The sequence below is a fragment of the Doryrhamphus excisus genome, chromosome 8 (genome assembly GCF_030265055.1).
Source record: "Doryrhamphus excisus isolate RoL2022-K1 chromosome 8, RoL_Dexc_1.0, whole genome shotgun sequence".
Lineage (NCBI taxonomy): Eukaryota > Metazoa > Chordata > Actinopteri > Syngnathiformes > Syngnathidae > Doryrhamphus > Doryrhamphus excisus.
The window spans coordinates 495,254-517,394 of NC_080473.1; the positions used below are offsets into that span (position 1 = coordinate 495,254).

Consider the following 22,141-nt stretch of genomic DNA (forward strand, 5'->3'; position numbering starts at 1 on the left):
ACAGTGCAGCGCCTTTAGGAAGTGGATCAAAGCCTACTTAAGATGTTATTGATCATTTCCGATTTAGTCCCCATGGTGTGTTTTGACACGATGAGCAACATTGATGACGGAAGTATGTGTCATGTCAAAACAAGCAGCTAACGTTACTCACTCAAGGCAGCCCGGACGACACCGATGCACACCAGCGGGTTTCCTCTACAGTCTCCTCCTGGAAATCTTCAGCCTCCCAACGGTCAGCTCCTTTTTGTACAGCCCTGAGAAGAACAACAACAGCAACTCCGCTAGCTTCCCCGACTAATACGAAACAAACGGGCTAACATGCTAAAGCTAGCGCCCTGACGCTGCCTTGCTAAACGTTAGCCGGACCAAGATGTGCTTTTATGTTTTGTTTTGCTTTGTTTGCTGATCTCCCGTCAAGCGTGCCTCGAAGACTGTACTGCTGCCGGACAAACGCGCCAATGCTCACCTAATGTTCAGCTTTATCGAGATAGCTATGCTTCCAAGTGTCCTGCTCCTTCTTGCTTAAAAAGAAGGAATTTCGCCATCGCTTTACAGGCAGACTCTGTGCGCATGCGCAGGAGGGCAAATCATGGCGAAGCTTAAATTGATCAAGAAAGCACGTTTGTCAATTGATATGTTAATGCATTGAAATAACATTGGCAGTGTAGTATTATTAATACCCGCTACATTTGGTTATTAAGGGCATATTTAAGGACATTTGCACCTTACCTTTTATTTTGGAGGACCTTAATGTTGACGTGTCAGAAGAAGAAAAAAAACTGTGACGCAAACGGGAATTCCATCCAGTATCACAGAAAGTGACATGAATAAACCTCAGTATGCTGCACATTCAGAGATAAGCTTTCGTCAGTTTCGGATTTTTTCCCGTTTTCGTTTGCCCTGATGGCGACATTAAAATATTGACTCACGTTTTATTTACAGAAATGCCTTTCAAAGTGTGGCAAATGAACATGAACACGCACGTCCTACTTTTGTGTGTGTTCTTAAGCTATAAAAGCAGATAAACAGAGGCAGCTAATTAATGCACGTAATGGGACACACCTATCGGGCCTAGAAAGGTCGCTGTTAAAACAGCTCCGAAAATGTCAAATAAGGATATTTAACGAGGTGCACTTTTTATTAAAAATACTCAAGATTTGCAAATCATCATCACTTTACACTCCAGCAATTTCAACGTCAACAATTTTGTTAAAAATACTCAAGGTAAGATGTGCAACATAGGGACTGATTCATCTGTTAGGTCTTCATACCGACAATTAGAAAATACTGCTGTAGTTGTTTATTATTTTAATCAAGGTATTATTCACTATACACAGTGTTCTGTATGTATTCGTACATTATACAGTGTTTCTGTCAGTTTTACTGCCTAATTTATATATGTTGTTTTCATTACTAACTTTATTTACAAACTCAGGTTACAAACTCTACTATTGGACATTTCTAGTTTTTTATGTTTCGAAGTAGACAAACTTGTAAAAACACAGGAAGAGAACAAGTAGACAATATTGTCTACTCAATCAGCGATTGTTGTTATATATGAATATTAATTAGTTAATATTAATTTTTATGTTATGTTTGTAGCGTCCCCTGCTGGAGATTTTTAAGAAGTACATTTGAAAGCAGCAGTTCAAAGCCAGAGTGTAGTTCAAGAGTATTAGGAGTTTTGATCCATCCATCCATTTTCTATATCGCTTATCCTCACGAGGGTCGCATGCATGCTGGAGCCTATTGCAGGCAGTTTAAATTGCGATTATCAAGGTGTTAATGTATGACTATACTTGTGCTTGTTACTAAATAATACGTTGTTTTCATGTGTTTGAATTAAAAACAAAGTGGCCTTGACGATATTTGTTTTGTCCAGTCTGTGGTTATAAAAGTGATACAAATATGTTCAACAAAAGGTGAACAAGTAGTGTCTGTAATCTCGTCATGTCTTTAAACGCACCATCACATGGAAGCAGGAAGTATACACACTGTCGCTGTGCATCAAGCTAACCAGGCTAATGGTGGATATGCAGTGATGCTAACATGTCATGATAATAAATCCGGGTTGACCGACAATTTACTGTCCTGCGGCCCATCGGAATACGACGTCGCTGACGAAGTCAAAATATTATTTTGTGTCAAGCAAGGTAACGTATGAACCACAGGCGACTGCGCTTGATGCTAATTGTCATATAACCACTTCGGTTTGCTTTTAGCTTAGCACTTGGAGCTAATCCTCAATGCTGCACTGGGAATGGCTGTAAATTAAAAATTTTGGGAAAAGTGCATTATTTTTGATTGTTTCATAATTGCAGTCAAGTGGATTACCTCTTATAAAAACCAAAGAAATACACTTATGTATGATTTTCCGAGGAACCTGGTGACATCAGCCGTGTTTATACTTGAGTATCAGTGACGTATTACAAGATAATGTTTGTTACTTATATTAGCAGTGTTTTATTCCCAAAATGAAACAGACACAATGGAACGTTTCTCAGTCTATGCTGGTGGAGCTCTAATTCACATGTGTGTAGGTCCGTCATGCTTAAAGATTATTGATCAACTCCATTGAAAACCTACAGTTCACCCAGGATTTAGCAGAAATGAACATATTTTCTGTATTCTTTGTGTTTCATTTTTTTTTTGCCCCAGAGAGCAAGTGGCATGCTGGACGTTGGGAAGTGGCCAGTGTTTGCTCTCCTCCCGCCTGAGGAACTGGGGCTCATCCGACAGGCTTGTGTTTTTGGAAGTGGTGCGAACGAAGCCCTCTATGTCACAGTTAACGACGAGGTAACAATCACTGAGTCAACTCAAGCTGGAAAATGTGGGAAGTGTTGATCCAGGCTGCATGTGCAGGGATAAGCAGATAGGATGGCGCTATCTTTAGCCATATAGGCCTAATTCCAGAGCAAGCTCCATTTTTATCCCGGGTGAGGGTAGAGTGAACGCCTCGCCCTTGGTCACTTGTTTGTTTGAACACTCGGTATTGTTTGCACCTGATTGTTGCTTGTGTGATCAAACGACAGCACGATGATCCTATGAGGGTCCAGCATGATTGTCTTCAAGCGTATCTCTCGTATAACACAGTACTGTTTTTAAATCCATGCAGGTCTTTGGCCTCGGCACCAACTGCAGCAGCTGTTTAGGCCTGGGAGACCTGCAAAGCACCATCGAGCCACGCAGGATTGATATCCTCTGTGGGAAGAAAATTGTGTCCCTAAGCTATGGAACTGGACCACATGTGGTTGTCGCTACCTCGGGTAATAAATGACAGAGGTGCATGATAATTATCGGGCTGATGGTAGGGAATTTTGACGTCATACGGATGTATCCGATAACATTATAAATACCTCCAATAACCATTAATGAAAAAAAAACAAGGCTCTAATGAGATGAGATTATCCGCATTGTGCTGGTAAGAAAATCAAGCGCTTCTCCTGTTGTCATTTCTCCTGAGCTCACTTGTAAACAAACATTCACTTTAAGAGGAAGAACGTTGTCCCAAAAAAAAGGGGGGGGGGGGGGGGGGGGGGGGGGTCACATCCTCATTTGTTCCAGTCCTTACTTACAGATGTGCACAAGCTAAAGGTAAAAAGTTATAGATACCATATCTGTCTTGAGAAACAGAAAGTTATCGTATTGGTTTGGAAAAGAAGATATAGTGTATCTGTAGTAAATGCTAAAAGTGTAATCAAGTGAGCCGTAATGTTAACCTTTTCTTCACCTATGCCAAAATGAGCAGGGTGGTCCACAAGTACAGCATGAAGTCCATTTTTGCTCTCTTAAAGGGCTAGCGGCAGTGTTTTGATGTTACTCCGTCACACAGGCTGAACAGTATTAAGCGTCAGAGGTGGCGCAATTGTGCATCGGAACTCTGGTAGCCTTGATGCTGGAATTCAGACAATCAATCAGACAATAGCTACTGAGAACAGGCCGTTTTTCTGTGTGTATATGTGTGCGTTTATGACTTGACGTGAGTCTCATTTTTAGCATTGAAATTGTCATAATTCTCAACGTCTGATGAATATGTGTACAGTGATGTACAGTCATGTGATGCTTATTTTTAACAATATATGCTCAAAAAAGGCCAAACCCAACAATTGTGTCCATGAGGAAGTAGGCTTTTCTTTCAGGATGCCATGAAAAGACATCTACAATTTAAAAGCGGAGCACACGAGTCGGGATATATGTTATTTCCAGATATTGGCTAGGTGAACGCTAGCCTTTATTGTCATGTCTTTAATGAAGCGTTTGCTTGGTAGATGGAGAAGTGTACGCATGGGGCCACAATGGCTACAGCCAGCTGGGCAACGGCACCACCATCCACGGGTTGACCCCCGCCCTGGTCTCCACCAACCTCCTCAACAAGAGGGTGACTGAGGTGGCTTGCGGCTCCCACCACACCATTGCCCTCACAACGGAAGGCGAGGTAACGCGGCCTCCTGTCTCATAGCTCCTCTCCGTTGTCGCGTGTTTCACCTGCGAATGTGTCATCCCGGCGTTGAGGTCTATGCATGGGGCTACAACAACTCAGGCCAGGTGGGATCGGGGTCTACGGCCAACCAGCCGACACCCCGCCGGGTCAGCTTCTGCCTGCAGAACAAAGTGGTGATCAACATCGCCTGCGGTCAGCTTTGCTCCATGGCTGTGCTGGACACCGGGGAGGTAACAACAGTGTGGAGCTCGCCACGGTGCTCCTTCCTGAAATCCATCCTGAAGATCTGCTGCTTTCTGTTGCAGATCTACGGTTGGGGCTACAACTGCAACGGCCAGTTGGGCTTGGGCAACACTGGGAACCAGCAAACTCCCTGCAGGATCGCAGCTCTCCAGGGTGTCAGCATAGTCCAGGTATGGCTGTCTGGATTGAATAGGGGCGGGTGGGTCGGCACAGATTGTTGGCCTCTCTTGTGGCAAAGCAGCTCATTCCTGCTCACTCTTCCCGTGTAATGATGCAGTCCTTGGGGGAGGGACATGATGATGGTGGCAGTGCAAACCTCCTCCTCAGGCCCCACAGTTGTTAACCACATCATGGAAATCTTGCTGCCTCCATTCATGCCCAGGTCGCCTGCGGATACGCGCACACGCTGGCGCTCACAGACGAGGGCTTTGTCTTCGCCTGGGGAGCCAACTCGTACGGGCAGTTGGGGACGGGCAACAAGAGCAATGTATCTCTCCCCACCATGATAAGCACCGACAAAGAAAGGTGTGTGTTCCCACTCTGCTCCCTGCTTCCTTCTGCAGCGTGTCCATATCGTCTGTTGTCTCGTGTTCCCGCAGGATCGTGGAGGTGGCGGCGTGTCACACCAGCCACACATCCGCCGCCAAGACACAGAGCGGGCAGGTTCTGATGTGGGGTCAGTGTCGAGGTCAATCCGTCACCAACCCCCACCTCACCCATTTCAGCTGTACTGACGACGTCTTTGCTTGCTTCGCCACGCCGGCCGTCACATGGCATCTCCTCACCGTAGGTAAGCATGCCATGGGGATAGGGCAGAAAGCAACATTCCACACAGTAGGGTGTGGACCACCAGCATTATGGATAATTGGATAGAATAGATGACTTCCTGATGTGCTTGAATTGAAATACAATATAAGGAAAATGCTAACGCATCTCAAAAAAAGAATGTAATCATCCGAATGGTTCTCTGCATCGATTACGCATTCACTGTACGACCACTAGCACAAGCTTTTTCTGGTCTTATTGAAGACCTTTTGTGACAGCTCGTCCTGCTGTGACCCCACAGTTCATTTTGTATATCTATGCATATTTGTATTTTACTCACTTTTCATCTCCCGCTGCATCCATCAAAATAACACGCGTCACTGTTAATCTCATCTACAAGCTCCGCCCCCTCAACCCACCGCCACAAAAGGATCACAGTTCTGAGGGAGATACTGACGTACAACAGAATATGCAACCTCTCGACTCCATCACAGTGATGTCAGAAGGTCGTTTTATCACAGTTTGTAGCGTGCGGACGGGCTCCTTTCTGTGACATTGCCACGAGTTCCTGGAAGCATTAGAAGAAATAAACAGGAAAGTCTGTTTCCTGCTCATTCCTTCTGACTGAAGTCACACGCAAGATGCACAAACACGTATGTTATTGTTGGTATTCCTTGTGCTATGAGTGTTCCCAGGGTTTTACAAGCCTACAGGGCTTAAAGTATTCCCGATGTCCGGCGTTTAACGATTATTCAGGAAAAAAAACAAACACTTGCCAACAACATAAGAACCTTGGTTACATGTGTTTACTTCTGCAGCAAATCAATCATTAACACTTAAACGACCAAAGACCTATTTGGATTTCAACCCCACCGCCTGCTCCCAAAGACCGATTATACGTCTTTTGCGTTTTTTTGTGTGAAAGGCACAAGAGGTGATGATGCACCTCCACAATAAGAGAGAGCACGTTTGGTGCACCTTTAAGCCGAACAAACGGCCACAAGGTGGCAGAAGTGCATTGAAGTGCAAGACAGGGGTGCTCACACTTTTTCAGCATGCGAGCTACTTTTAAAATGACCGAGTCAAAATGATCTACCCACTACAAAAATGCAAAACATCTATTTATTTTCAAATGTATTGAGGATTATTTGTACGTACAATGTATGTTGATGTACCTTACATAACCAAATGAGCCAATATTGCAAAACACACATAATTAACTATTAACATTTTTTGTAATTACCTGAGTTTACTTTGATGACTTGCACTGAATTGAACCAGCCAGGGATGCATAGTCCGGACAGTAGCTGCTGATAGCCAGCCTCAAGCACACTTCCAAATGTTTATCAGTCATGGATAATATCCGTATCATAATATCCGTATAATATTCCATATCCGTATGGAAGTGATATGTTTTTTGCCTTTTTACTTGGTCCAGTTTTTGCCTTTTTACTTGGTCCAGCTCCTTCACTCATTTTAGTGACCATAAACTTTAGCGAGGGCTTAAAATCTCGCAATTCGCCGACTAGCTTAGCACTTTGCATCGTTGTTTACGCATGAGCGGTGACCTAAAGGTCAAAATTCAGTTGTCATCTGACTGGTTGTCCTGTATGTCAATCAAGTAACGGGGATGGATGATAGGCTGACATCGTAAGTTCTGCTGCACTTAGAGACGTTGTTTGATTTGATTGGTCGCCCGAAGGGCAACATTCAGTTGTCATCTGAATGGCTGCCCTGTATATCAATCAAGTGACGGCATTGATGCTGGGATGATATTTTTTTAATGTCACGCCGCGATCGACCAGCGATCGACCAGTACCACCTCCGCGATCGACCGGTAGCTCGCGATCGACTTAATGAGCACCCCTGGTATAAGACATCTGTGCCTTGTCAAAGAGGCTATGCAACAACCAGGAAGTGAAAAGACTTGGAGGAGGTTAAGGGAAATTTGAAGGCATGCATACGCGCAATAGATTGCACTAGCACAGTTGAGTTGCAAATATGTAAATTGTAAATGGTTGATAGTTACATTTAAATAAAAAAAAACTGAAGAACACAAAACGCTAGAAACTTTTTTCTGATGGAAGATGAGAGGCTAATCGTTCTTTTGGTATGTACCTAGTCTACACAGCCCAAGAACACCATGTTCTGCATGCCTTGAAAAAAAATCATCCAAAATGGACTGATTGAGTCATGTCATGTCGTTTATTTTTACAGCCCTTCATCACAAAGGAGCAGGCAACAATAGGCAACAAATGGGGACCTATGATGCTTTTTCCTCTTTTCTGACCTTGAATCTTGTATTCTGGTGTCAAACCATGCCACAGTATCAGATCATGAGGTCTGGAAGTCAGTCCCGAAAGAAGTTTAGGATGGCTTCGAACGCTTTGTGTCAGTTTTTTCTAACACACTTCCTGATATGGGTGTTCCTGAGTAGAAGCTGTACAAGTTGTTAGCTACACAACCTGTGTGGGTCCAATCACAGTGGAGTGGGTGTTTTCAAAATCCAGCTGGAATAGGTGCAGATTGTGGAAGATCCAGAAAGCTGTCTACACAGGGTTGTGGTGTGTAGCTGCTCCAATACAAAGGGCTCAAAATGAGCACCATAGGCCATCTTTAACAGCACGTTATGTAGTACAGGCTAGTGTTTTGCAGGTTAGCTCACAGCAAATGGTGCAGCAGGATGAGCAGAGCTACATGCTGCTTGCTGAAGCTGTATTACGACCAAAGAAGCAGGAAGCGCCACACCCACTCACCAAGAAAAGTTCATAAAGGTCTTTAAGGAGGACTGGCTGGAAACAGAAGAACTGGAGTAGACTCTGGCTGAGCTTTTTCTTTTTCAAATGGCAAATGGCAAAGTCAGTGGTAAAATGAAATGATCAACTTGCTGTTTCCTACAAGATGGAGAGAATGAGTTAGATTAGAGTTAGGTGGCCTTGCTGACCTTTTGAAGACACTCGTATGCAAAATAGCACAGAATGGCAGTTGGACGACCTTCCCTTCTCAGATTTTGGACACGTGTGATGCACGTCTGATGGTGCTGACAGCAGGAAAAAGTTCAGAATCAGGATTTTTAATTTTTTTTACTTGAAGCCCTGAAGCTATAATCAAGCCCTTGATGAAAAAATATTGTCATTAATGCTGTTTTCCTTTCTGCTGCAGATAACGATGATTACCTGACAGTGGCCCAGTCTTTGAAGAAAGAGTTTGACAGCCCTGAAATCTCCGACCTGAAGTTCTTAGTGGACGGAAAGTGTATCCATGTCCACAAAGCTCTGCTAAAAATAAGGTACGCAACATCAACGCGTGTGGGCACACCACTACGTCAAACAGGGTCCGACTAAAGCACTCCAGGGCATGCTCATATGAACAAAAATGAAAGAATGGAGGCCACTATGTATTTGGAAAAGGATAAAAAGCGATCAATATATGTGCTAAGCTATGTGAACAAAGCATCCAAACCTTAGCATTGCAGGTGATAAAGCACATTAGTGGGACAACTAATAACATTTGCCGTCCACTGCTTGGTTTCTGTTGGCCCGCAGAAATATTTTTTGCAGAAATAAAATGAGGAAGAATTTAATATGAACAGAACAAGCTCAATACTGCTAACTCATATAACACAAAGTATTGTCTTACAAAATATCCATATATGTGTATTTGAGAGCGCTAACTAAGTCATGGCATGTTTTAGTGTAAATGGTGGGAAAAAGTTTGGACACCTCTGATCTAAGAGTTGCATGTTTGCTATTTAAAGTGAAGCAAGTCGTTTCCCAGCATGCAGCGCTGTGCAGGGCAGCGATGGAGAAAGGCGCTCTTTCCTGTTGGTGTCAAAGGGGGAAGCGAAGACAGACATATTGTTTCCACTTTTGTCTTTTTATAACCCGGCTCTTGACACCGATGCATGTGCGTTCTGCCGCCTAGCTCGTTTGCGCCGTCAGTCGGAAGGAGCCAGACTGTCTACAGTGGGGGTGGCGACCTCACGCACGGATACGACGCAGCGCTTACTTCCATGTCCATGTCAGGAAAGCACAGTATTCCTAAAGGGGGAAGTATGGATGTACTGTTTACTACTGCCAAAACAGTGTCCATCATTACCTGTTATCAAACATGTATATACTTGTATACTAATACTTGTATATACTACTTGTAAATACTGATACTAAGTATTTAAGGCCTTGTCCCACTTGGTCCAAATTTGAGCCCCCTGCCAAACAGCGTATGAATGTTTTGTAGAGCAGCCAGTGTAGACGTTATCGTTGGTGACAGGGTTTGAACATCTGGGCAGGGACGTTGGCCCACCCCTCCCCGCAGGCAGCCTCCGTGTTTTTCAGGTTCCCAGGCTCTTGTCTGGCTATCCGAATTTGGAATGGAAGCATCACTTTTCCTGGGAAAAGGAGGTGTTGCTCCATCGTTCCATCCTTCCCTCAAATTCATGGAGCTGATGTTGCCACCACCATGCTTGACGGTTGTCTTCCGGACCTACTCCTAATCGTCCAGGTGCTCGGTCAGGCCTTTATAGTTTCCTTTTTGAGCACGGACTCCTTGCATGCATTGCAGGATTTCAATCCATCACATGCTCTGGCATTTCTGGAGGTCCAAACCCCAGGTGGAGCAGTTCAAGGATATCAGGGTCTTGTTCACGATTGAGGGAAGGTTGGATTGTGAGGTGGAGGGGTGGATCCGGGGGCAGAGAGCTGAGCCGGAAGGCAAAGTTCTCAATTTACAGTCCCTGGTGAGGTGTTCCAGGCATGGATCAGGGACACCCCACTCTGGCAGACCCAGACCACAGGAAGGTTGATTTTGTAGATTTTTCTTAGGGAATCCACCCGAGAATGTATGTTTGATTGAGTTTACACATCTTTGCATTCTTTCTAAGCGGTAGACCTTCAACAGTAGCAAGGAGTCAAATACTTCATTCTCCCACCGTACCTGATCATGTATGTTCAATCATTTCTGTGGTCACCACAGAAGGTATAGTGCATCCATTTTCTGTGATTCCTCTCTAGATGTGAACATTTTCGTGTGCTGCTAAACGAAACCGACGAGGACACCATCGAAATCCACCAGTTCCCCTTCCTTGTCTACCGAGCCTTTCTGGAGTACCTCTACACCGACTCCATAAACCTGCCACCAGAAGACGCGATTGGTAAGAACTCCAAAGTTCCTTCCCTGACACTCCCAACATGGAGAACACTGTCCCTCAAAGACGGTGTGGTTCTGGTGCTGCTCAGGCCTGCTGGACCTGGCCACCTTCTACCGGGAGAGCAGGCTGAAGAGGCTGTGCCAGGAGACCATCAAGAGGGGAATTTCAGAAGACAACGCCATCACTCTGCTCTCGGCCGCCGTCAAGTACGAGGCCCGGGTAAGCCCGATCACGCCGAAACCCTCTTGGTGACATTCACCAAGCCTATCCCAACTGTCTTCGGTTCGGGCGAGAGGCGGGGTATACCCTGGACTGGTGGCCAGCCAATCACAGGGCACATATAGACAAACAACCATTCACACTCACATTCATACCTATGGACAATTTGGAGTGGCCAATTAACCTAGCATGTTTTTGGAATGTGGGAGGAAACCGGAGTACCCGGAGAAAACCCACGCATGCACGGGGAGAACATGCAAACTCCACACAGAGATGGCAGAGGGTGGAATTGAACCCGGGTCTCCTAGCTGTGTGGCCTGTGCGCTAACCACTTGTCCACCACGCAGCTTTTTCTGGCATGGTTGGAGAGTCTTCTAGTCTGTGCCCTCTGTAATACCGCAGGAGTCAGCTGACCCAACAGCCTCTTCATTTTCAGGACCTGGAGGACTTCTGCTTCAAGTTCTGCGTCAACCACCTGACATCGGTCACGCAGACCCTGGCCTTCGCCGACATGGACCACGACCTGCTCAAGAACTTTATCAGTAAAGCCAGCCGACACGGGGCCTTCAGAAACTGACTGCTTACGTCTTCAGCGGAGTGAGAGACGCGGCAAAGTAAAGCGAGGACGGTCGCCTCTCAAGAGCCTTGACAGACCACAGAGGCGGGAGTGAGCAGGTTGAAGGTCCTTGAGGTGAGCCTTCCTTTTTGGACAACACTAACAGCCACCTTTCCACGAAGCACTTCAGTTCCAGTCAGGCCGAGGCAGGGGGGGGCGGCTGAAGGCGTACTTGGGCCGGGATGTTAGCGACTGTGGCGCCAGGCGGAAAGGTGTTGTCTCCCTAAAACAAGCTGTTTGTTGTGAATGCAAACACGGATGTTTACTAAAATGCTTTTTATTTTCACATGTATGTCCAAAACCCAGGGGTGCCCAAACATTTTCCCAGCGGGGGGGCCACATAGTGAGAAATGAGGGGATGCTATTTATTGGATTTCAAAAATGCGTCCAATAATCATTGACTGGAATCCATCACATGTAGGCCATTGATTGCCATGCAGTCTGAAAGGCAGCAGGAATTTATTCTGGAAAAATGACAGCTCTGCTCTTCTGCTTGGCTCAGCTTCCCTTCTGGCAACTAGGACCTCAGTCCCACAACATTTCCACTTTGCCATGATTATGCCGTCATATGATACAGCAGAATGTATTATGTCATATAAATGACTCATGACTTTACCATGCTACTTTAACTTTCCTTTTGTATTGTTAGGACTTTATTCCCATAATATTTACATTTAGTTTCTGTAATACAATAACTTTTCCCCCAACCTAATTTTGCACAAATTGCATCTTGATTGTTTGTTTGGTGTGTCTTATATTATTTTTCTATATATAGTATATTTCCACTCCATCTTGCTAAAAGGACATACATTTTATTTGGACATGACTATTTATTTTAATGTCACCTGCGACCCTACTGAGGATGAGGAACATAGAAAATGGATGAATATTTATTGTAATGTCATAACAGTTTTCCATCTTTGTTGGCTTGTTAAATGACATTTTTAGAATGTGCTGGCCGCATTTGGCCCCCAAGCCACAGTTTGGACACCCCGACCTAACATCTCACAGAATTCACAACCGCGTCACTCAGCTTGATGGTGTTTTTGAAAAGCCTGCTGCATGGTGCGCTAAGATCTTGGTGGAAGTCCGCGTGTCCACATAAAGGAGCGGCCCCGCCATTTTTCCACCTTCTGCTTCCCTGTGCCACAGCTGTTTAGGAATAGTAGCGACATGGCCGTAGGGACAAAGATTCTGAAATAAAGGAAAATATTCCAAGACTAAAGTCTCTTTGATTTGCTGCTGCTGCTTTTTATTTTCTAAATATTTCAACATTGATGTATTTTCTTTTTCTTGGAATGTTACAGCTTATTTCCACTTGATGATCATCATTTCACTTTTTTCACAACCGTAATTGCAACTTGGAAATGACATATTTTTTCCCAGAATATTTCAATGTTATTTGTAATTCAATTCACATTTATGTTTTTGTCTTTTTTTTTTTTTTTTTAGGAATTTTTGTGACTTTATTTTTTTGCCCCTTTTTGCTGTTTGTTTCTTCTGTTGTTTGGTTGTCATATTCAGACTTTAGCCTCACTATTTTTCCTGTAAACTATATAAGTATATTTTAAATGTTCATTTATATTGTTTTTCTTGAAATGTTATGACTTAATTCCCATCCAATTTGCCAGCCAACCCAATTTACTTTATTTATAAACACATTGTATAAAGACTAGTAAACCAATAAAGATTAAAAAGTCAAAGTACAAATCAATACCATAAAAGCTAGTCAATAAAAAAAATGTACAACAATGATGATATCAATATAAATGATATGAATAAATGACAAAAAAAAACTTTCGGCAGGTTTTTGACTACCTACTTTTCCCACACTTTCACCTTTATTTTTTTAAATTGAAACTTCAAATTACATGTTTTTGCCATATTTTTCTTTTTTTTTTTTTTTTTTCGTCCATTATTGTGATTTCATTCTCTTCATGTTTAAACTTTATTCTCTTCAAATTACTGCAGGTTATTTTCTTGTTAAATAGTATTTATAGAATGTGCCGTGGGCCGCAAATGGCCCCCAGGCCGCGCTCTGGAGAGCCACGCCGTGTGTGTTTCGTCACGCCGTGTGTGTTTCGCCACTCCTGACAATAACAAACGTCTCCACCTTATCTTGGGCCGAGCGAGCGGTGCAAAGTGCCTTTGCCTCGTCAGCCGTTTTATGTGCTGTTGACGCTGGAGGTCTGTTTCGTTTCTGCCTCCCTGGCCGCACGCCGCCTTCTCTAGCGGCCATTGTGCACAGTCAGCTCCACGCTGCCGCCGGAGTAGCTTCAAGTGTTTGCTTCAGCCTGTTTGGATGGGGTGCCGGTCAGCACGGAAATCAAGACGCAACACAAACTGTGTGTGTGTGTGTGTTGTCTTTTGCCACACATTCCGACTTGACAGCAGCCAGAAAACAAGATCAGCAAATACGCACGTTGAAAGAAACCAGCAACCAGCAGAGTAATACTTGCATCATGAGCAGACTGACCTCCACCAAGGCTCAGCATCCCTTGGTGACTCCACATTGTCCATAGGTATGAATGTGAGTGTGAATGGTTGTTTGTCTATATGTGCCCTGTGATTGGCCGGCCACCAGTCCAGGGTGTACCCCGATTCGCACCCAAAATCAGCTGGCACCCTAAAAAGGATAAGCGGCATAGAAAAAGAAAAGATGGATACTATATCGGGTTATAGGAGTGTCAAAGTTCCTATAGGGGTGTTATTTCATGTCTAGGGGGCTCTAATCATTCAAAATGTATTACCAGCAGTAAAGGAGGGATTACTGCAATGGCAGAATACAGCCTACACATTTCAGTGTAAAGACAATAATGAACCATGAAATAGTTCGAACAACTGAAGGATATTAGGTTGTTGAATATATGTGGGGGAGGGGGGAGGGGGGGCACTTGAGTTTCGGGATTGCAACATGACGCTCCTGAGGCTAGTACTTGCATGATGTTAGCCAACATGACACTTAACATCTTTCATTCTTGAAGGCCTCGGCCTTGGAGGGGGGGGGGGGGGGCATGCTTCCTGGCATTGTGGGACATTTAACAGTCTACGTGTTTTTGTTCTCTAGCCTCCACATGTTTGCATGTCAGCCTCTGGATGGAATGGGAAGACAATAGTCAGGCTCGGCGGTGTCTATTTTCTGGAAGCTTTGGACTGGTGTTTATTTTGTCGCCGGCCATAAAACACCCCGCATCTCTTTGAATGTCGCTGGAGATTTGGTGGGCTATTGTTTTGCAGCGTTGTGAAGTCCGTCGGGTGTGGTGGCCGTGTCACCGGGCCCCCGTCCAAGACGGTCCAATATTGTAAAACACAAAATAGCTCCAACACAAAGCAAAGTTGTTGGAACCATTTTACTAGAAAAGATTAACAGTAAGATTAATTAGAACAATAAAGATTAATATGTAATAGAACAGGTACTACGTATGTACTGTAGCATATTCACGACAGCTCCAGTAGAAATATCCTCACCATGCCTTGCAAATCGACTCATCGTTATAGCCGACTGAAGACATCACAATATGAAACATTGGACTGCAAAAATGAAGAACGAGGACTGCGGATCGAACCAGCAACCATCAGCGGCCCAATCTACCACTTGAGCCGTGTAGAATAAGCGGAATATTACATTAATAAACAAGCTTGGAAAAAAGCATTGAAATGTAAAAATGGACGACTGACGATGGAACCAGCAACCATTCATTCATTCATTCATTTTCTACCGCTTTTTCCCAGCTGTCTTCAGGCGAGAGGCGGGGTACACCCTGGACTGGTGGCCAGCCAATCACAGGGCACATATAGACAAACAACCATTCACACTCACATTCATACCTATGGACAATTTGGAGTCGCCAATTAACCTAGCATGTTTTTGGAATGTGGGAGGAAACCGGAGTACCCGGAGAAAACCCACGGGGAGAACATGCAAACTCCACACGGAGATGGCCGAGGGTGGAATTGAACACAGGTCTCCTAGCTGTGAGGTCTGCACGCTAACCACTCATCCCCCCATTCATTTTCAATGGGACAATTACCACAGAAAAAAATAAATGTGGGAATTTTTGGAGTTTGTGACCGGAAAATGATGAGTAATAAGAATAAGTCGAGGAATACGTGGTGTAGAATGACTAGAACAATAACCAGGCAATAAATACTACATGTATCTGGATATGTACTTCATAAATATTTATCCAAAGAGATCTTTCCAAGCTCTCCTGGGGGAAACATCGCAGCTTGTGGGCATCCCAGATGACAAAGCAAGGAAGTCTTTCAAGTCCAGAAGTCCACATTCCTGGTGTCCAGTGTGTTTGTGAAAGTGTCGGCCGGGAAGATCGGGAAGGCCGGCCAGTGCACGCGTGCCCACAGCCCCCCCCCCTGCGTGGACATCATGGTTGGGTCTTCTCACCGGGGGCCCACATTTCACACTCACTTTGTTGTCAATCATGTTTACTTTTACTTTTTCTGAATTATTTTTTTCACACTTTTCTTAAAGTTTTTTTTTTTTTTGGGGGGGGGGGGGGGCGTAGCAGACATTTTGTGCTTTCTTGTGATTTTAAAGCGAATGAGGATTTCAGCAGTTTTTTTTGGAAAACCAAGTAGTGCACGTGCAGCATTGTTTGTCCTGATTCCTCCTTTAGCAGACAAAGGAGGGGGAGGGGCGGGAGGCGGGCAAGGAGGTGGAGCCAGCCCTGCTGCTCCGAGTCAAAGTACACACGTGTGTGTGTGTGTGTGAGTGTGTGTGTGATACCGGCACAAAGGAGAAGTGGCAGAAGTGGCAGCTCCTGTCTGCGACGTGGACGGTGAGGGAAAGGAAGCCGACCCCGAGGACCAAATCGGATCGAAGTGAGGAGGACGACTCGGGACCCGTGTGTGGATAATGCCAGGCCTCCCTGTCTGGAGGCCATCTGACCTAGCAGTGTAGAGGCACGGCGGGGGCGGGGGAGGGGGGCGGCCCATGAGGGAGCTCCTCACCATGAGGTGACTCACGCTTTGGGAGGATACCAGAAGTGGGAATCATGTGAGACACAGCCAGAGAATCCTCCTGAATCCTCGGCAGAGTGCCGCCCGGGACCCCCGACCCCCTCCCCATCCTGCTCCTCTTTTGTCTCCCGCAATGTCCACCAACAGCAGCCTCCTGCCTGAGAACATCTCCTCCAGCAACTGGACCTGCAGCAAGAACGATGGCTTCAAGTATCCGCTGTACAGCACCGTCTTCAGCATCGTCTTCGTGGTGGGCCTCATTACCAACGCGGTGGCCATCTACATCTTCACCTGCTCCCTCAAGCTGAGGAACGAAACCACCACCTACATGATGAACCTGGTGGTGTCCGACCTGCTCTTCGTCTTCACGTTGCCCCTGCGGGTCTTCTACTTCATCAACCGGAGCTGGCCCTTTGGCAGCGTTCTGTGCAAGGTGTCCGTCTCGCTCTTCTACACCAACATGTACGGGAGCATCCTCTTCCTCACCTGCATCAGCGTGGACCGCTTCCTGGCCATCGTGCACCCGTTCCGCTCCAGGACGCTGCGGACCAAGCGTAAGGCCAAGATGGTGTGCACGGCCGTGTGGGTGCTGGTGCTGTCCGGCAGCCTGCCCACGGGCTTCCTGTTGGACACCACCTCGCACGACAGGAACCGCGCCAACGCCACCTTCTGCTTTGAGAACTTCTCCTCCAGCCAGTGGAAGGCCCATCTGTCCAAAGTGGTCATCTTCATCGAGACGGTGGGCTTCATCATCCCGCTGCTCCTCAACGTGTGCTGCTCCGTCATGGTGCTGCAGACGCTGCGGCGCCCCCACAAGGTGAGCCGCGGCGGCAAACTCAACAAGACCAAGATCCTTCGCATGATCGCCGTGCACCTGTCCATCTTCTGCTTCTGCTTCATCCCCTACAACCTCAACCTGGTCTTCTACTCCCTGGTGCGCACCAAGACGCTGAAGGGCTGCTTTGTGGAGTCGGTGGTGCGCACCATCTACCCCATCGCGCTCTGCATCGCCGTCTCCAACTGCTGCTTTGACCCCATCGTGTACTACTTCACCTCGGAGACCATCCAGAACTCCATCAAGAGGAAGTCTCAGTTGGGTCGCCCGTACGGCACCAAGTTCTCTGAGGCCCTGCGCTCCGAGTCCGGCTCCGACATGCCGTGCAGCCTGGGGAATCTCAAAGCAAAAGTTCTTCGCAACGAGTCCTCGGTGTGAGCGTTTGCGTGGATGGCAAAATAGCACCTCCGTCTCGGGAACCGCGTGGAACTCCCGCTTTGGATTTAGGAGGATCCCTCCGAGTGCTTTGGATCCCTCCGAGTGTCGTCCCGTCATCGCGCCAGGAGCCCGGGAGGGAACACCCTCGTTGAACTGCGATGGCATGTTTGTGTACATATCTGTGGTGAGTCACGGTGCTAGCTTTAGCTTAGCTTTTCTTCAATCAACATGGAGGAACGTGACGTCTCTTTGCTCGCTTCCACTTTGAGGCGAGTCCCTGCACTGATTGTTGTGTGTCAAATAAAGCCACTGCACCACACTTTGGCCGCCAGACTTTGTTTGACGGGCATTGGGCAACAATACTCGGTTCTGTAGCGCAAGCTAGAGCTCGGTGGGGAAGTGGAGCGTTTGACTCTCGCCAGGGCGTGTCAACTTCCTGTGTGGCAAGAAGGGGAAGGCTTGTGTAAACTTTGAGAGAAAATACTGTATTTATATTCGTTATACAACGGCTGGCCAAAGTGCTGCCCGCTCCGTATTCTAAAATACAACTTAACCAGGAGCGGCCATTTTACAATACTAGTCAATAACGTCATCATTTTACGAGAATGTTGTAAAGTCACCATCGTTTTAGTATCATAAAGTTAAAAGAACCAAACATGTTTTAAAGTGGTATACTGTATAGACCAGGGGTGCTCACACTTTTTCAGCATGCGAGCTACTTTTAAAATGACCGAGTCAAAATGATCTACCCACTACAAAAATGCAAAACATCTATTTATTTTCAAATGTATTGAGGATTATTTGTACGTACAATGTATGTTGATGTACCTTACATAACCAAATGAGCCAATATTGCAAAACACACATAATTAACTATGAACATTTTTTGTAATTACCTGAGTTTACTTTGATGACTTGCACTGAATTGAACCAGCCAGGGATGCATAGTCCGGACAGTAGCTGCTGATAGCCAGCCTCAAGCACACTTCCAAATGTTTATCAGTCATGGATAATATCCGTATCATAATATCCGTATAATATTCCATATCCGTATGGAAGTCATATGTTTTTTGCCTTTTTACTTGGTCCAGCTCCTTCACTCATTTTAGTGACCATAAACTTTAGCGAGGGCTTAAAATCTCGCAATTCGCAGACTAGCTTAGCACTTTGCATCGTTGTTTACGCATGAGCGGTGACCTAAAGGTCAAAATTCAGTTGTCATCTGACTGGTTGTCCTGTATGTCAATCAAGTAACGGGGATGGATGATAGGCTGACATCGTAAGTTCTGCTGCACTTAGAGACGTTGTTTGATTTGATTGGTCGCCCGAAGGGCAACATTCAGTTGTCATCTGAATGGCTGCCCTGTATGTCAATCAAGTGACGGCATTGATGCTGGGATGATATTTTTTTAATGTCACGCCGCGATCGACCAGCGATCGACCAGTACCACCTCCGTGATCGACCGGTAGCTCGCAATCGACTTAATGAGCACCCCTGGTATAGAGAGTACATACATACGTATACTGTACATACAGTATATCTTCTTAGTGTTGCTTCACCCAACATCAAAAGTGTGAAAAAGTTAGGACACCAACTAATTTTAGGTTTCTGGTTCGATCCTCTGCCCTGCCGATGCCACGGGCCCCGTGTGTCTTGGGCCAGTGAGTGAGGTAAAGGTTGGATGGCGAATGCAAGTGCAGTCTGTGGATGTGATGTCAACAGAAGAGGTCAAGGACGCCGCACAGGACCGTTGTTGTGAAAACACACCTGGCTGTTTGTGTTTAGGTCCTGTCTTTGGTATTCTTGCCTTATTCGGTGATGACCAATTAAAAACTGGATCAGTACTTTCACTGGGCGTGTCAATGGCACCGAAATCCATTCTGGGAGGGAAATCCTGATTTTTTTTCTCAAAAAATACATTTATTTGTCTTTTTTTTTTCCATTCCACCCAAAATTTTAGTTATTTTTTTTCAAAAAACATATCTCATTCAGCCTTAAAAATAAGATTATTTAAAGTTGAAATATTCCAGAAAAATACTTTATTTTCTAAATTATCAAATGAGAAGGAAAAGAAAAAATAAAGTGGCAGTTTTTGGAAAATTAGGTTACAAAAAAGTTAAATGATGAGAATTAATTTTACAGGAAAAATGCTATCAAAAATAATGTTAATAAACACAATTACACATTGAAATATTTTAAATAGAAAAATTAGAAGTAATTTTCAAAGAATAAATATAAAACGGGAAACGAGAAAACGGTGGACAGCTCTGGAAAAAAACGGGCTTTGCTACACGTCTTAAAAATGAGCTCAGTCGGCTGCAGACGAGGGAGCACCAATACTTTTCCTTCAGCGCATACAGTATGTTCAGCTAGCATGATGTTCAGATGTAATGTTAGCACTTTAGCACACTTGCCTATGCCAGTGTTGTTAGCTTTTGGCTTCTATGTCAGACTTATACGACCTCAAGTGGGTTTTGGCGTGAGAGTGTGGGACTGTTCGTTGGCTCTCCAAATTGTGTGGCTTTTTGTCAGCGACTGTGCTAAACATGTGAGGGTAATGTTAGCGCCTCAGTGCGCGTACGTACAGTAGCTAATGCATGGGCGAACCTTGGAAATTCAAAACTGTCATTTTAAAAAGGGAGAAAACTCTGAGAAACAAAGAAAAGCACATTTTTGGAAGCTGGAGCTCACATGACAACAGTTGAGACGGGGGGGCTGAGGATAATGGATAATGACCCCCCCAACCCCCATACACGGCTGTGAAGGATAATAGGAGAGGAAATGTCTGTTATTAGGCTGATACGGCACGCCCACTGCGATACCGGCACTGTTACCACTCCATCTATGTCATTGACTCTCCCAGCTATTATTATCACGCTGTAAAAAGTTATTTTCCTCCACCGAGGGAGGGGTTGGGGATTATCTGTAAAAGCAAGGCAGCCTTTTCCCCTCCCTGAGAGGGCCAATGAAAAGACGCAAAGCAAGCAGGCAGAACAAGACGCTGGTGCTCAGTCGGAAATCACAGACAACACCGAGCTAATCATGTACCCCCCCCCCATGTAAACAAGTCCTACCAGCCAGATAGCATCTTCACAGGAAAGCATCCCAGCCCTCGTTGGACATACCAACAGTCCTAAATGAAATGTTGTTGCATGGCGTCTTCTTCATTGGAACTTTAGGAAACATCTTTCAATTCCACTCATCCACTCTACCGTATTTCATTCCACTCCACTGGTGTCCAAATGCTCTTCCACCAAGAGAAAGTGTCACAGTTAGTAAAACGGGATGTGTATTTGAAGAAAAAAGTGCATCTCAGCTTTACCGTATACTGTATGTATAGTACTGCTGATTCATAACCACACTTCAGATACTATGAACCACAGATTCATAACCACATGTGTCACCTAGAGGGCAGCAAAAACACCTTTTAATTTTGCACCTCTGAGCCTCCACCGCCACATGCTGTTAACCAGGGGTGCTCACACTTTTTCAGCATGCGAGCTACTTTTAAAATGACCGAGTCAAAATGATCTACCCACTACAAAAATGCAAAACATCTATTTATTTTCAAATGTATTGAGGATTATTTGTACGTACAATGTATGTTGATGTACCTTACATAACCAAATGAGCCAATATTGCAAAACACACATAATTAACTATTAACATTTTTTGTAATTACCTGAGTTTACTTTGATGACTTGCACTGAATTGAACCAGCCAGGGATGCATAGTCCGGACAGTAGCTGCTGATAGCCAGCCTCAAGCACACTTCCAAATGTTTATCAGTCATGGATAATATCCGTATCATAATATCCGTATAATATTCCATATCCGTATGGAAGTCATATGTTTTTTGCCTTTTTACTTGGTCCAGTTTTTGCCTTTTTACTTGGTCCAGCTCCTTCACTCATTTTAGTGACCATAAACTTTAGCGAGGGCTTCAAATCTCGCAATTCGCCGACTAGCTTAGCACTTTGCATCGTTGTTTACGCATGAGCGGTGACCTAAAGGTCAAAATTCAGTTGTCATCTGACTGGTTGTCCTGTATGTCAATCAAGTAACGGGGATGGATGATAGGCTGACATCGTAAGTTCTGCTGCACTTAGAGACGTTGTTTGATTTGATTGGTCGCCCGAAGGGCAACATTCAGTTGTCATCTGAATGGCTGCCCTGTATATCAATCAAGTGACGGCATTGATGCTGGGATGATATTTTTGTAATGTCACGCCGCGATCGACCAGCGATCGACCAGTACCACCTCCGCGATCGACCGGTAGATCGCGACCGACTTAATGAGCACCCCTGCTGTTAACAGACTACATATAATCTCCATGTACTGCCATACTTTAACGATACATGGAATTTTCTGGCGATACGATGCCATACGATTCACCCTCTTCACCATGCGATGCGATACATCCGATATGATATGGTGCAATTTCTTGCCATATAATGCAATTCAACATGATGCAAATAAACAAAGGCAAAAAATGGAATTCAGTATGGTCCTACAAAAA

At 45.1% G+C, this 22,141-nt stretch overlaps 3 protein-coding genes across 7 annotated transcripts in view; 2 read left to right on the top strand and 1 right to left on the bottom strand.

The window, feature by feature from the left end:
• Positions 1 to 1,236, bottom strand: part of fndc3a (fibronectin type III domain containing 3A) — a 60,187-nt gene extending 58,951 nt beyond the window's left edge. The window contains exons 1-2 of one of the 4 annotated variants that reach the window (XM_058079096.1): positions 730 to 1,236; positions 152 to 254 (exon numbers count right to left, since the gene is read on the bottom strand). The gene's annotated coding sequence lies outside the window, so the exon portion shown is untranslated. Of the gene's footprint in view, positions 1 to 151; positions 637 to 729 lie in introns of those variants that run through there. The other 3 variants (XM_058079094.1, XM_058079097.1, XM_058079095.1) reach the window with 3 other exon arrangements.
• Positions 1,237 to 1,929: 693 nt separating this feature from the next.
• Positions 1,930 to 13,220, top strand: rcbtb2 (regulator of chromosome condensation (RCC1) and BTB (POZ) domain containing protein 2). Of its 2 annotated transcripts, XM_058079100.1 has the most exons (12): positions 1,942 to 2,153; positions 2,659 to 2,796; positions 3,116 to 3,266; positions 4,269 to 4,435; positions 4,513 to 4,671; positions 4,747 to 4,854; positions 5,067 to 5,209; positions 5,284 to 5,474; positions 8,612 to 8,738; positions 10,459 to 10,598; positions 10,684 to 10,814; positions 11,251 to 13,216. In XM_058079100.1, the coding sequence occupies exons 2-12, from the start codon at positions 2,671 to 2,673 to the stop codon at positions 11,389 to 11,391; spliced, it is 1,584 nt and encodes a 527-aa protein (XP_057935083.1). In that variant the 5' UTR covers positions 1,942 to 2,153; positions 2,659 to 2,670; the 3' UTR covers positions 11,392 to 13,216. The 2 variants fall into 2 exon arrangements, with proteins under 2 accessions (XP_057935084.1, XP_057935083.1); XM_058079101.1 differs by lacking the exon at positions 10,684 to 10,814 and having other exon boundaries at positions 1,930 to 2,153; positions 11,251 to 13,220.
• A 2,910-nt stretch (positions 13,221 to 16,130) lies between these two features.
• Positions 16,131 to 19,770, top strand: lpar6a (lysophosphatidic acid receptor 6a). The gene has a single exon (XM_058079105.1). It carries the CDS (start codon positions 16,541 to 16,543, stop codon positions 17,618 to 17,620), a length of 1,080 nt encoding a protein of 359 aa, XP_057935088.1. The 5' UTR covers positions 16,131 to 16,540; the 3' UTR covers positions 17,621 to 19,770.
• The last annotated feature ends 2,371 nt before the right edge of the window (positions 19,771 to 22,141 follow it).

Coding starts and splice junctions, on each gene's coding strand:
- lpar6a (XM_058079105.1), top strand. CDS start 16,541: ATGTCCACCAACAGCAGCCTCCTGCCTGAGAACATCTCCTCCAGCAAC.
- rcbtb2 (XM_058079100.1), top strand. CDS start 2,671: ATGCTGGACGTTGGGAAGTGGCCAGTGTTTGCTCTCCTCCCGCCTGAG. Junction 4,672..4,746: donor CTGTGCTGGACACCGGGGAG/GTAACAACAGTG, acceptor TTTCTGTTGCAG/ATCTACGGTTGGGGCTACAA. Junction 8,739..10,458: donor AAAGCTCTGCTAAAAATAAG/GTACGCAACATC, acceptor ATTCCTCTCTAG/ATGTGAACATTTTCGTGTGC.